Source organism: Rhinolophus ferrumequinum, chromosome 3 (genome assembly GCF_004115265.2).
Source record: "Rhinolophus ferrumequinum isolate MPI-CBG mRhiFer1 chromosome 3, mRhiFer1_v1.p, whole genome shotgun sequence".
NCBI classification, from domain to species: domain Eukaryota; kingdom Metazoa; phylum Chordata; class Mammalia; order Chiroptera; family Rhinolophidae; genus Rhinolophus; species Rhinolophus ferrumequinum.
Window position 1 is genome coordinate 14396880 of NC_046286.1, and position 13496 is coordinate 14410375.

The window sequence follows — 13496 nt, forward strand, 5'->3', positions numbered from 1 at the left end:
GACCAAGGACATACAGAAGAAGCCACCTCAAAACCAGTAGGAGGAGCAGAGATGAGGAATGGGCTGATCCCACACCCATGTGTGGCAGTTAAAAATCCAGAGAGATATCTCAGCTGTGGAGGTTCCCCCTGAGGAGCAAGGGATCCCAGCCTCACAAGAGGCACCCCAAGCCCAGGGTCCGAGTGATGGGAAGAGCAACTTCTGGCTGTGAAAACCAGCAGAGACTATCTGAGATGACAGGCTGCTGGAGTACCAGAAGTTCCTCTTAAAAGGCGCATGCAAGGACCTACGCGCTGACAGATTCACTTGCTCTGAGCTCTAGCACAGAGGCAGCATCCCAAAAAGTGCCAGGGACATACTAGGAGGAACTAAATTGTCCAGCATCAGGGCGAGGGCTAAAGGGGCAGCTTTCTCCCAGACAGAAGTGCTGGCATAAGCTATTGTTCCTTTGTTGATCCCATCCCCAACCCAGCTTACAGACACTGGCAGATGCCATATCTGAGACTCCAAAAACCTTGCTAACACTGTTCACCCCACCTAGGTGACTCCCTAAAACTCTATCCCATCCAACTTACAGGCATACCCAAGCTGCTTCCTGTGGCTTTTCCATACAAAAGACCTGTCTTGGCTCATGCTGAGGACTTTCCTAAACTCTCTCAAAGGTTCCCAAACCCTAAGCAAGCAATATCTGGCCTCAGCATGCACCATAACTCTTGCTAAGCAGCCTCAAGCCCAGCACGACCAGCAGCCAGCCTCGGTTCGCAGCTTATCCTTTCCCAGGCACCTCCAAGCCCAGCACAAGTAGCAATCATCTAGAGATCACTTGTAGCTCATACCAAGTGGCCCCGGGCAGAGCATACGCAGTGGCTGACCTTGGCCTGCAACAGAGCCCCTTCCAAGAGGCCCCAGAACCAACACTCCGTGGCCAGCTTCAGACCAGACCACAAATGACCTCATCCACAAATGACACACCAAAAGGGCAGACTGGGATGGCACCAACACTCCACTGAAGCAAATCCTGCTCCACAGGGTCAGCCCCTCTACAACAGCTCGTCCACTGTAGTCACAGCTAGTCCTCACAACCAATCAGCCTGAGGGTCAATCCCTCCATTCAAGTGCAAACAACAATCAAGGCTCAACTACAACAGGAGGGTGCACACAATCCACACACGGGATACACCTGAAGCACCTGGCTCACGTGACAAGGGAGCCTGTGCCACTAGGCCCCATGGGACACCTACTACATAAGGCTATTCTACTAAGACTGGGAGACACAGCAGCTCTACCTAATACATAGAAAAACTGGGAGGCAGCCAAAATGGGGAGTATGTCCCAAATGAAAGAACAGAACAAAGCTCCAGAAATAGAACTAAACAAAATGGAGACAAGCAGTTTACCAGACGCAGAGCTCAAAACACTGCTTATAAAGATGCTCAATGATCTCAGGGAAAACTTCAACAAAGAGATAGGAAAGATAAAAATGAAGATAGAAAACATAAAAAAAAAAAGAAACAACAGTCGGAAATAAAGAATACAATAACTGAAATAAAGAATACATTAAAGGGAATCAATAGATTAAATGAAGCAGAGAATCAAATCAGTGATTTGGAAAATAAGGTAGCAGAAAACACCCCACAGCAAAAAAATGAAGACAGTTTAAGGGGCCTCTGGAACATCAAGCATACTAATATTCACATACCAGGAGGAGAGAGCAAGGAATTGACAAACATTTTGAAGAAATAATGACAGAAAACTTCCCTAACCTGGTGAAGGAAATAAACGTACAAGCACAGAAAGTGCGGAGAGTCACAAACAAAATGAACCCAACCAAACAGGCCCACACCAAGACACATCATAATTAAAAAGGCAAAGGTTAAAGACAAAGAAAGAATCATAGAAACAGCAAAAGAAAAGCAGTTAGTTAACTACATGGGAGCTCCCATAAGGTGATTTTCTCAACAAAAACTCTGCACACCAGAAGGCACTGGAACAAAATATTCAGATGAAAAGTGAAGACCTACAACCAAGATTACTCTACCCAGCAAAGCTATCATTTAGAATCAAAGGCCAGGTAAAGAGCTTCCCAGACAAGAAAAAGCTAAAGGAGTTCATCACCACCAAACCAGTACTACAATAAATGTTAAAGGAACTAATTTAAAAAGAAAAAAAAATCAAAACTATGAATAACAAAATAGTAATCTACATATTTATCAACAATTATTTTCAATGTAAATTGATTAAATGCTCCAATCAAAAGATTGGGTGGATGAATGGAAAAGAAAACAAGACCTTTACATTGCTGCCTACAAGAGACTCACTTCAGATCGAAAGACACACAGAGGCTGAAAGGAAAGGATGGAAAAAGATATTTCATGAAACTGGAAAAAAACAAACAAATCTGGAGTAGCAATACTTATACCAAACAAAATAGACTTTAAAACAAAGGCTATCAGAAGAGACAAAGAAGGACCCAGTAATCCCACTTCTGGGTATTTATCTGAAGAAACACAAAACCCTCCTTCAAAGGGACATATGCATCCATACATTCATTGCAACATTATTTACAATAGCCGAGATATGGAGGCAACTTGGGCATCATATCAACAAATGGATAAATAAGAGGTAGAACATCTATACAATGGAATACTATCCAGCCATAAAAAAGAATGAAATCCAGCCATCTGCAACAACGTGGATGGACCCAGAGGATACTGTACTGAGTGGAGTAAGTCAGTCAGAGAAAGACAGATGCCGTATGATTTCCCTGCTTTAACTCAGTGAGTTTAAAGTGTTCATGACCTTTCTGCATTTTCTGATTTTTTTTGCTATTCAGAAAATAACACGAACTATTTCCTTATAGTAAGGAAATATAAAACACTTCATTTTGAACAAAATATTGATATAACATTTCCGTTTTGTTTTGTTTTTGGGGGGGTGGGGGAAGGTATTTTGTTCTCAACATATCAAATCCACCAGTACAGAAATGGACCAAGATCTTCTGGCTTCAAAATCTGCAATCCTCGCCACTGTATCATGCTATCTTAATCATTCACATGTATGTGGCATTATTGTCCTTTATATTAATTTACCCTTTAAAATACTGATATTTAATTACAAATTCCAGATAAGTCAAGTTTTATTATATATTAAAAACAACCATCATCTCTGTTCACATCCTTATAAAGAATCAGAGGACACTGTTAATAAATAATAAAGGACACAGTTAAACCCAAATTCTAGGTTGGAAGAGGCAGAATAAAACATACAATCAGTGTTAGACTTAAATATGGTTGTACTCCAAGTTTGAAAGTTTAGAAGTAATTCCAAACAAAAAGAATATTATTTTTGTTATAGAAATAAGTATTAATTGATTGCCAGGTCACCCCCAAAAAGTTTAACTTAATCCATAATTGGCAGAAACATATTTCTAGTATATTGTTATCCCTATTAAATACACATTACCAACCTATGTAATACTAAAATAGGAAGAAAGCCACAAAAGGCTAGTGACACTCTACAATCCATGCCAAAAACTGGTCATAACATGGTTCTTTTAAGACAGAGAAATTTAAAAAGTAAGGTAGGAAGAAAGCAATCAGTCAAAGATAACAGAGTAAGGACTACTTCTCATTATTTTTCTCTAGAAAAGTGGTTTGTGAACTATTTTGTCCTGAGGAAAAAAATGTTATGCCAATCAGAAAACCAAAAGACTATAGTATTTGTTTAAGGCATATGGAATTTTACTTAAGATTAAAAAGTAGTCCATTAAGAAATGTCAAAAAAAAATTGTATTTGCCAATTTGACATGGGGTCAGTAGCTACCATACTAGAGAGCACAGAAATAGAAATTTCCATCACACAGAAAGTTCTACTGCACAGCATGCTATAATGTAGACAAATTGTTTTCTGTCTAGGTAATTATAAAAATTCTTCCCATAAAACTGCAAACATTTCCCCTTGCGCTTGACACATTTTTATAAACTTCCTAATCACTACACTGATGATTATTTTTTCAAAGATGACAACAATTAAAAGGACAGTGTTTACTATGTGCCAGGAATAATACTATGTGCTTTGATTCAGTATCTCATTTCATCAAGTTCACAATCCCTTATCTGAAAGACGGTTTTCAGATTTTATCAAGTTAATACTGTACAGAAACCACATGCTGGAGAATACCCTCAGAAGGGTCCAGGAGAGTACTCAGGAACACACTGGAATGAATACTAAAAGATAAGGGAAGACTATAAATAACTGCCTATCAGTTAGGTCCTGGTTCTGCCGTCATACGTATTAGTTCAGAACAGGTAGCCCGTCCTCCAGTGTGATAAGGTGCACCTGCACTGCAATTTTAAAATGACAGATCTGTGACTTTTTACCTATTTGGCATCACAGAATTAGTAAAATGACTCCATTTCCCTGAAGTTCAAAAAAAAAATCACTCCTAAGATTGAGCAATTGTTTTCACCCCTGGTAATTATATACATACTATCCTAACATGAAAGGCCTAGTTATTCTCTTTTGATGAGAGAACTGATAAATATATTTAAATACAAATTCAAAATTGTATTTTGTCACATTTATAAAATGACATTTTTTAATGCAGATACTTAATTCAGTTGGATCTAGCAATTTAAACATTTCCTTATTTCATTTCTGAAAGGAAAAGAAAGTATAACTAACTTTCAGTTACACAGTGCTTTTATGTTCTAAATCAGCTTTGACACATTTTCTCACTGTCAGGACAAATTGTGACCAATTTCATAGAATCTGAAAATCTTCCTCATTCTTGTTATGTTTATAAACCAGTATATATCTTAAAATATTCCAAATAGATGCATTTCACAAAAAGCACAAGGGTAAGTTTATCCACATATTTTAGTGTAATTTAAATATCAGGAATTAAAATATTAATATTTAATAGTGATAAAATATAAAAGTAGGATACACATTTAAATTCAACAACAATGTGGCCATGTTTATATCCAAAATTATGAAATATCACAAATATGAGCATCCAATAAGGAGTATATAATACATCACGTCTATGAAAAAAATTATACTTTCTCTTGGGCCCTGATATGGCCTTGCTGAAAAAGATTCGCTGATTAGGTATGGGAAATTGAAATAAATGCTATAATATGAAAATAACTTAATCCAATACTTCTTATAAAAATTAGACCTCATTACTAGTAACAGTAATTAACTGAACAATTATTTAGCTTCCACATCATTACTTCATTATAGCACACTAGTCACACGCTTATAAACTGGAAAAACTTCATTTGTTCACTAAATTTATAAATCAAAATAAAAATTTTATTGATTGAAATGTAGTTTAGCATAATTTGTCAAGAGCATTGACTCTGGAGTTAGACTTCATGGTTTAAATCCAGGTTTTGCCAATTACTATAGTGGCCATTTTTGGTGCGTTACTAACCTTTGTGTCTCAATTTCTTCATCCATAAAATGGGAATAATAGTGTCTACCTCATAGGGTTGTGTGAGGATTAATTGAAATGATATATGGAAATACTCAGGAGAGTGCCCGGTACTCATTATGCTCCATACAAGCATTTACTATCATGACTATTATGAAAGCATTTCTGAAATTATATTAATGATAGATACCACTTTTTACCATTAAGAATTGCTCTTTCCTCCAGTTTCCTGAAAAACCTAAATGCATTATGGAAACTCAATATTTGAAGAAACCCTCTGTCAGTTTAATAAACATCTATTAGTAATTCATATATTTACATATTAGACCTCTTTAAAATCAGATTAAGGTTAAGGACAGAAGTGGGAACATATTCTTCCACATCTCATAACGTCAAAATGCTAAACAAAACCCAAATGATACCATTTCACATATACAGCTATGCCCTAGTGCAGCAACAAATAAATGGTTGCTGCTATTTATCCCAAAAATTCCCAAAAGCAGCAAATCTTATTAAGAAAATTATTAGTTCAGTTTTGGACATACTAAGTTCAAAGTGTTCAGAGAAAACTTAGTGGACATTCCAGGAAGCAATCAGAATTACAGACCTAAAGTTAGGAAGCTTACCCTCAGATGTTTATCACTTCCTCCTGTGTACTACCAGGGAATTTGTCACATCCTATTACGTGACAATTATTTGTCTCCAAAACTCCTCTCTACTGCTAGACTACCTTGAAGGCATTTAAGGGCTCAATAAATATTGATTTAAAAAAATACAAAACTTGCAGAACTGTACAATTAAAAGAGGAAATTTTAACATATATAAAGAAAACTCTTATTTTAAAAACTTATTTTTCAATCTGTGGATTTTAAATAAAGATGAAATTTTCATTTGGAAGAAGTCTTACAAAATATAAGTAACATGTAAACAAAAATCCTTTTTTTTAAATTTCATCACATGCACATTACTAAATGTTACCTAGCAGTCAGACCTGACATCATCACCAGGTCTATAAACCTGAAAAAGAATAATATAAGTCAAGAAATACAAAAGGAAGAGATAGCCCAATGAAGACTTCTTGAAGTGCACTTACATTAATTAAAATTCCTAAGAAGTTTCTTAAAATATCTGCAACGTGAATTGAAAAGATTTTACTTTCTAATTTACAGACTACTTGAATTCCGTAACTTAAAAATGAAAAGCCTCTGGGCCATTCCAGCGCACATTATTCAAAGAGCTGTGATAAGCAGCATCAAGCAAATGTGCTCCGTTGTAAGCACTAGGTAAGGGAAAGTCGCTGTCATCCCCAACCCACTAGCAATTGTTTGCTAATCCTTTAATTTAAAATCTGTAGAAGCACTTCCTAAAGAATGCTTCACTGGCAGTATTTACCACCCAAACTTAAAATATGGTCGAGTCTATCAAGGCTCTAATAGTAGAACAGACTGGCTGACAGTTCTATATTTAACAGCAGATCATGACAATTTCATTTGTGCTTGACAACTAGACACCTGAAACCATTCGATGGAAATGACACTACAACATCGTCAGTTAAGTTAGAGGGCTGGGACACAAGAGAAAAACAGGTCATTAGTGGTGAATGGGTGGGGAAAACAGTAGCAGTAGAGGATTAAAAACAGTAATACAATACAAACAGGCTCAGTGGAACTGTAAAACTGCAGGGAAAAAAAAAGGTAGGGAGTCACAGAATGAAATTCCTACAACACAAGAACACAAAAGAAACACAGACTTAAGTCTGCACTTTCTCATTTGAAATCACATAAGAAAGGATCAAATGTTTACTGATTGTAATGTTATATAACAAAAGCCTGAAAACCTTATACCAATAGAAAATATTGGTAAATTAAAAGGTATTCCCCCAATTTTCCCCCTACGCTTTTGCTCTATGAAGCAATTCATAAGGGGAAAAAAATAACTTCAGACTATAAATGATGAATGTAACTATTAGGAGTGGCCTCTCTATGAGGTCTGAAATAGAAGGAAAATGTACATTTCTTCCAAAGCTATGGCCAACAATAACTTCTGCATTCTGAATCCAGCTTAAGCACATTAGTTGGGAAGATGTTTGCAAAAGCATTTAATATGAAAGTGCTGAATTTAGCTTTTATTTTATTTTTCTCTCAGTTTTCTTAAGTGGCCTGCAGTCTATCAAATGCACTAAGTAGTACCTCTCCTAAGGATAAATGACAAAAGGAAATATAGCTTTCTTCGTATAGAGAGCTGTTTCTTTAGATCAGGGGTCATCAAACTTTTTCTGTAAAGGGCCATATAGTAAATATTTTCAGCTTTACAGGCCATGTGGTCTCTGTCACAAATACTCAACTCTGCCATGTAGCATGAAAGCAGAGATAGATAATGGATAAGCGAATGAGTGTGGCTGTGGGCCAGTAAAACCTTATTTTCAAAAACAGGCAGCCAGTCCATGGGCCCATGGCCATAGTTTGCTGACCGCTGCTATGGAGAATATTTTTTACCTACCAACAAATATACTGCTGTAATAAATACCACCAAATTTAAAAAATGATGTCTGGGATTTGCTTTAAAACACTGCATTAAAAAAAAGTGGAGAGTAGGGAAAAAGGTTAAATAAGACCGGCAAACACAGTTATTGTTAAAGCTAGATGATGGATGCATGGGGTTCATTATACTATGCTGTATAATATATATAGTATATATAATGTTTTAAAACAAAGTAAATCAGTGAACTGGTTCTACAGGAAAATGGATTTCCTCATTTTTCTATAAACCTCAAACACATTTAATGTTTTAAACATAATTAAAATAATACAACATAAAAGATTCTTAACATAAAGCTACTAAATAATGAAAAAACTTCAATAAAACTAAAAGTGTATACACTAAAAGTATAAAGAAGCATAAACCCTTAAAATTTTCCATAATTTAAACACAGACTCACCTCATACAACTCCTAAATTAATACATTTATTTTACTTTCATCTTATCTGAAAAAGTGTGTTTCAATTCTGGATTTTAGAGTGTAATTATTTTATAGGGTATGTATTATTTATGTTAATATATAATAGGTTTATTTTTTTAAATGGATTCACAAATAATTTTTTTTTACTTCTGAGTTTTAAACTCTAAGCAATAAATATTAGTAGATACAACCCACATAAAAAAGGCTGTTCCAGGTCTTCAATAATTAAGAGTGTAAAGGGATCTTGAGACCAAAAAGTTTGAGAACCTATGACCTAAATGTTTCCAACGTTGTTTAAAGCATGTTCACTAAGCAAACATTGGACATAAGCTCAAACTCAAACTCATTGTTCCTTTGAACAACAAACATCCCGCAGTGGAGTTAATCCACTGTGAAGGCTATCAATACCCACCCACAAGAGGAAGACACTTACACCTTCAAAAAAAACATTGTTTTAAAATTGTCAGGTGTATCAGGAATAATGCATCCACAGGAAAAGAAGAACTCTTAATTGTTGTCCCTTTATGCAGATAATTATCTCATGAACCAATAAAGAAAAACTATGTGCCAACAGATATTTCTAATAGATATACTAATTAAATCAAGATATGCAGTCTCACTCAATGCAAGAAGCCTGAAATCAAGCTGAAAGGAGCCTTAGGAAAGAAATCTTAATGACTGCAATTTCTCCAAAACTTAATAAATGTGTTTTTAAATGTCCTAAGTTTTTTCCTCAATGTTCTGAAATACACTGAGATTTCACATACTATCAAAACTCAAAACATTAGTTACATTAGACTACCAGAATTATGGTAACATTTGAGAAAAACCGAGAACTTCTCTGTGAAAACATTTCAACTATCCCAGAATATAATCAATATCCAAATTTTCTAACTCTAAAACTAAGCTAGTAATAAACAATTCATAACACAGATAATAATTAGAGCAAAAAGGTTTATATAATTATTCATTCTTTTATAAAGACGAACCAATACTTATTTTTCTAATATAGTTCTATTGTCGCATTTTTAATTAATTTTGCCCCTTCTGCATATGGCTATTTAATATGCTATCAGACAAGTTCATTTTTACTTAAGTACAAGTTTCCTGGTTAAGTTTATAAGTTTTGTTATTTCTATTGTCTTTTATAAACATGAATAAATTTAACATAGCAGTAAGATGCAGGGACATACTCACATCATACTCTGTAATTCTGCTGCAAAGCTTACAGACTTCCCTGCACTTCTCCCACTACTTGAAGTAGCAGTAGACATTGGGCTGGCTGCAGTAGTATTCATCTAAAGAGAAAAGAGAAATAACACTTACAAAATGTATTTAACCATAAATAAATGCATGGAAAACAAAAGCAATTATAAATTACTTCAAAGTATATAAAAATTTTTAAATTTCTGATGTTTTGTGTAAATCTGATTTGTTCACACTTAATTTTCTCCATTAAAATGAAATAGTAAGATGGAAAAAAACTACTCAGTCAAGTAAGATACCAAAAAATTAGTCACTTGAGTGATAAAACATTTCAGTACATATCTTGTAATAATGGAAGAAAAATACTTATTAAAATATTTTAATAGAAGTCAGTGGCTTTCAAAATGTGTTCCAGAGAGCCCTAGGACTCACTAGCAATATTTCAGGGAGCTCCCACTGGCCCCCAAGCACATTGCTTGCCAGTTCCATCCAGAACACCAGAACAACTCTTGAGTTTTTTCTATTTTTTATATTGGGGTTCCAAGTAAGATTTCATTTAAAGAAAGAGTTGCACAGCTGTAAGGTAGAAAATTATAAAACCACAGCATAATCCAATTCCCATTTGAACTAAAGCCTCCAATACAAATAAAATCAATCAGTAGATCAGAAGTAAACATTGTGATACTTTATATAATCTCATAGTTAAGTAACTCATCCATTTTAAACTGTGACTTTTTTCCCCAATAAAATTGAGCTGATGCATAATGGGAAAATGAGATGTCCATTCTAATATATTCCATTGTATTTAATGAATGTGGCAGTCCCATAAACAATAAATAGTAAAAATAACATTAAAATAATGAAAGTAGATAAAAGCCTCAATTATTACACATTAAGTGCTCAATATGAGTAAATGCTAGCTATTTATTCATGATCATATAAACTTTGCAATACTATAACTTCCCTTAAAGTAAAAATATACTGCACAGTCTAAAGAAGAATTAACAAACTTAGAACAAATGGTAAAATAAAGTAGTACAGAGAACTTTACACTAATTAAGAGTAGTCAGACTACTTAGGTTTGAATCCCAGCTCTGCTACTTTACCAGCACTTTGGGCAAATTATGTAACTTCTCTGTGCTTCAATTTCCTCACCTGTAAAATGGGAATGATAATTTCACCCTCTTAAGGTTGTTGTGAGAATTAAATGAACTAATATGGCCAGAACAGTTCTAAACACACAATGTTAGCAATTATTATAAACAAAGATCTTAAGAATTCTTTCTTGATCTGCTACTAAAAGCTTTTATGTGACAAATTTAGATTACCCTTATTTCATAATCACAAAAGTTTGAGAGACTTGAATATTTTCACTAAAGACGTGAAGGCAATTCAACAAATACTTAGTTTCCTTATAAAATAAGTTCTGTCTTCACTACTCACACCACTACTGCTACTAGTGACCCTAGCTCAAAATCTCAGACATTATCTTTGACTCCTCCTGCACCCTATAATCTGCAGGAAACCAAATAAATTCTACTTTATGTTCTTACATCCTCCCTCTTTTCCTACTGCAATGGCCCTCTATGAGCTCTATTTATAGCTAGCTTCTCTCTTTCCATCTCAATTTATTCTCCACATTGCTGCCAAATTTATTTTCTTAACACATCCTCTAATCTGACCATTCCTGTGGAAAATGTTGGCTAAAATCGATAAAGGAAACCGGAACCAGGGCCATTTACCAAGAGCTGGGATGGAAGGGCTGCGCACCATGAAAGGTGGCTGAAAAAAAATCTACTACAAACCACTGTCTAAGATAGGTCATATGTGAAGCTTTTGAGAAGGCAATAGGACAGAGATCTAAGACACGAGCCCATTAGCTGGGTGGCTAAATCAAAGTATCCCAATATCCTTCTGAAGCAGGACAAACTATCTGCCAACATAAGCTCTAGCCTAGTCTAAGGGCCCTAATGGCCAGGCCAGTACCACCAGCGGATGCAAAGCAGAGAAACAAAAGGAAACGTTTCAAATTGAGCCTGAAAACCAAAATTCGAAAACACAGAAAGAAGCTAATGCTGTGAACGACCATCTTTTCTTTAAGCCTAAATTTGTCCTATTTTTTTCACAAAGACTTTTGGAATAAGTAATTTTCTACAAATAATATAGGAAGAGAAGCATCGCCATTTGGAACTCAGCTTGAAACAAAAATCAAATCACCAGTCCAAAATTGGGGTAAAAATAGATAGGAAACCAAGAATTTGTAGGAACAGTCCTGAAGAATCAAGACAAAGTGATAAAAAAGGAACCTGGCTTTCTTAAGGACTTCAGAAAATGTTTCACTTGTCCCAACAGAAGACTGACAGAGATATGAGATCCTGGAGAAAACGTGAAACTCAAAGATTACATATTAACCCCAGCCTCCAAAAACAGTTATGATTTAAGTTCATTCATGTCAGATTTGAAGACATGCCATTCTGTGGGATTAGACTGTGGCCAAATGTCCTGCGACATTGCTGGGGCACTCTGCCCCTTTTCCATTCTGCAAATCCAGTTACCCTGCTTTAACACTCTCAGAAGAGGAGGCATTTCAGAAAGTAAATTCATATTAAAACCACAGCTTTCTTCGGTTGTCCTCCTACTGCAAATGTTTCACATCAAGAGTATTTATTGGTAAGAGGTAAAAGGTCCCAAACCTAGTTTATTATAACCATGATCATCCTTTCACAGTCAAGTTATTTAATTTTTAAATCAAACAGGTGAATAACATTTTTCTTGACATGAGTTGATAGCTCATTAGAATCTTTAAAATAATTATTTCCCGTACCCACATTTTGTTTGATGATTTAGATAATTAACTTCTTTAGACATTAACTTCTTTACACATCAAAGTCCTATCATTCCAATGCTTTATTTCCTTTCTCCCAGACATTTAAAAAAAAATGTCGGTTAAAAGCAGAAGCACTCAAGTCAATTTTCTCTAATAAATACAGTTAACATGGAACTGAAAACCTACTGTAATCTTCTCAATGGGTTAATGTCCTACAGTTGTTTTAGCTTTCAATTGAAATGCAGCTGTTTGCCATATTTTACAAAATGAATTCAGATGTGCAGATGGAGACCTAGATTATTTCAACATGCCAGAGTTTAAATGTGAACCTAAGGAATAAGTTCATCTCTGATTAATACTTATATTTAAACCTGATCATTAAGCCAATGGCCAATACTATATCATACCTGTAAAATCCTGTAGAAAAACTGACATCTTTTAATTTAAAATAATGGGATTTAAGGATATACTCCTTTCCTCAGAAAATATTGCAACAACGAAAAAATGTTTCAAGTTATACATCAGAAATGCAAATTAAACAAAAATATAATGGACACGGTGCTGGGTTTCTATTTATAGCTCATATTTTCGGTTACTAAATGACCCAAGAAAGAAATACCATGAAACATCTTTACCTAAAAATACCTCAGAGTTGAAAAATGTATTACTTGTTACAGCACCCTCAAAACATCAAAATCTGTATTGTGAAATCCTTCAGTCTACCCATTTGTTAAAAGACAGTGGAATTTTCTTCATTATTTCTTCTACATCACTGCTGAGGAAAATTAATTCAGCAGCCCTATGTATCGACTGTGAGCATCTACAGAGGCTCAATCCCAATCATTCACCACCTGAACATCCCACGTAATATAAACAGAAAACAGTTATATTCAGAACATTTTCATAGAACTCCAAAGGCAGGAAGCAATTATGGGTAGGCTGACACTATTATACACTGCATTTCAGTTTTTTTGTTAAAAAAAAAACACACAAAACTCAAGTTACATCATGGTCTAAGTTTCTCCTGCTGTAAAAACTAATAGCAAATGATCACTCAATCACCG

At 35.0% G+C, this 13496-nt stretch overlaps 2 protein-coding genes across 9 annotated transcripts in view; one reads left to right on the plus strand and one right to left on the minus strand.

The window, feature by feature from the left end:
• SUPT3H (SPT3 homolog, SAGA and STAGA complex component) overlaps positions 1 to 13496 on the minus strand; it is a 443570-nt gene that overhangs the window by 421326 nt on the left and 8748 nt on the right. Inside the window, 1 exon segment of the mRNA XM_033100778.1 lies at positions 9597 to 9697. Coding sequence (XP_032956669.1) covers positions 9597 to 9697 — 101 coding nt within the window.
• Positions 1 to 13496, plus strand: part of RUNX2 (RUNX family transcription factor 2) — a 325498-nt gene that overhangs the window by 28366 nt on the left and 283636 nt on the right. The window lies entirely within an intron of this gene.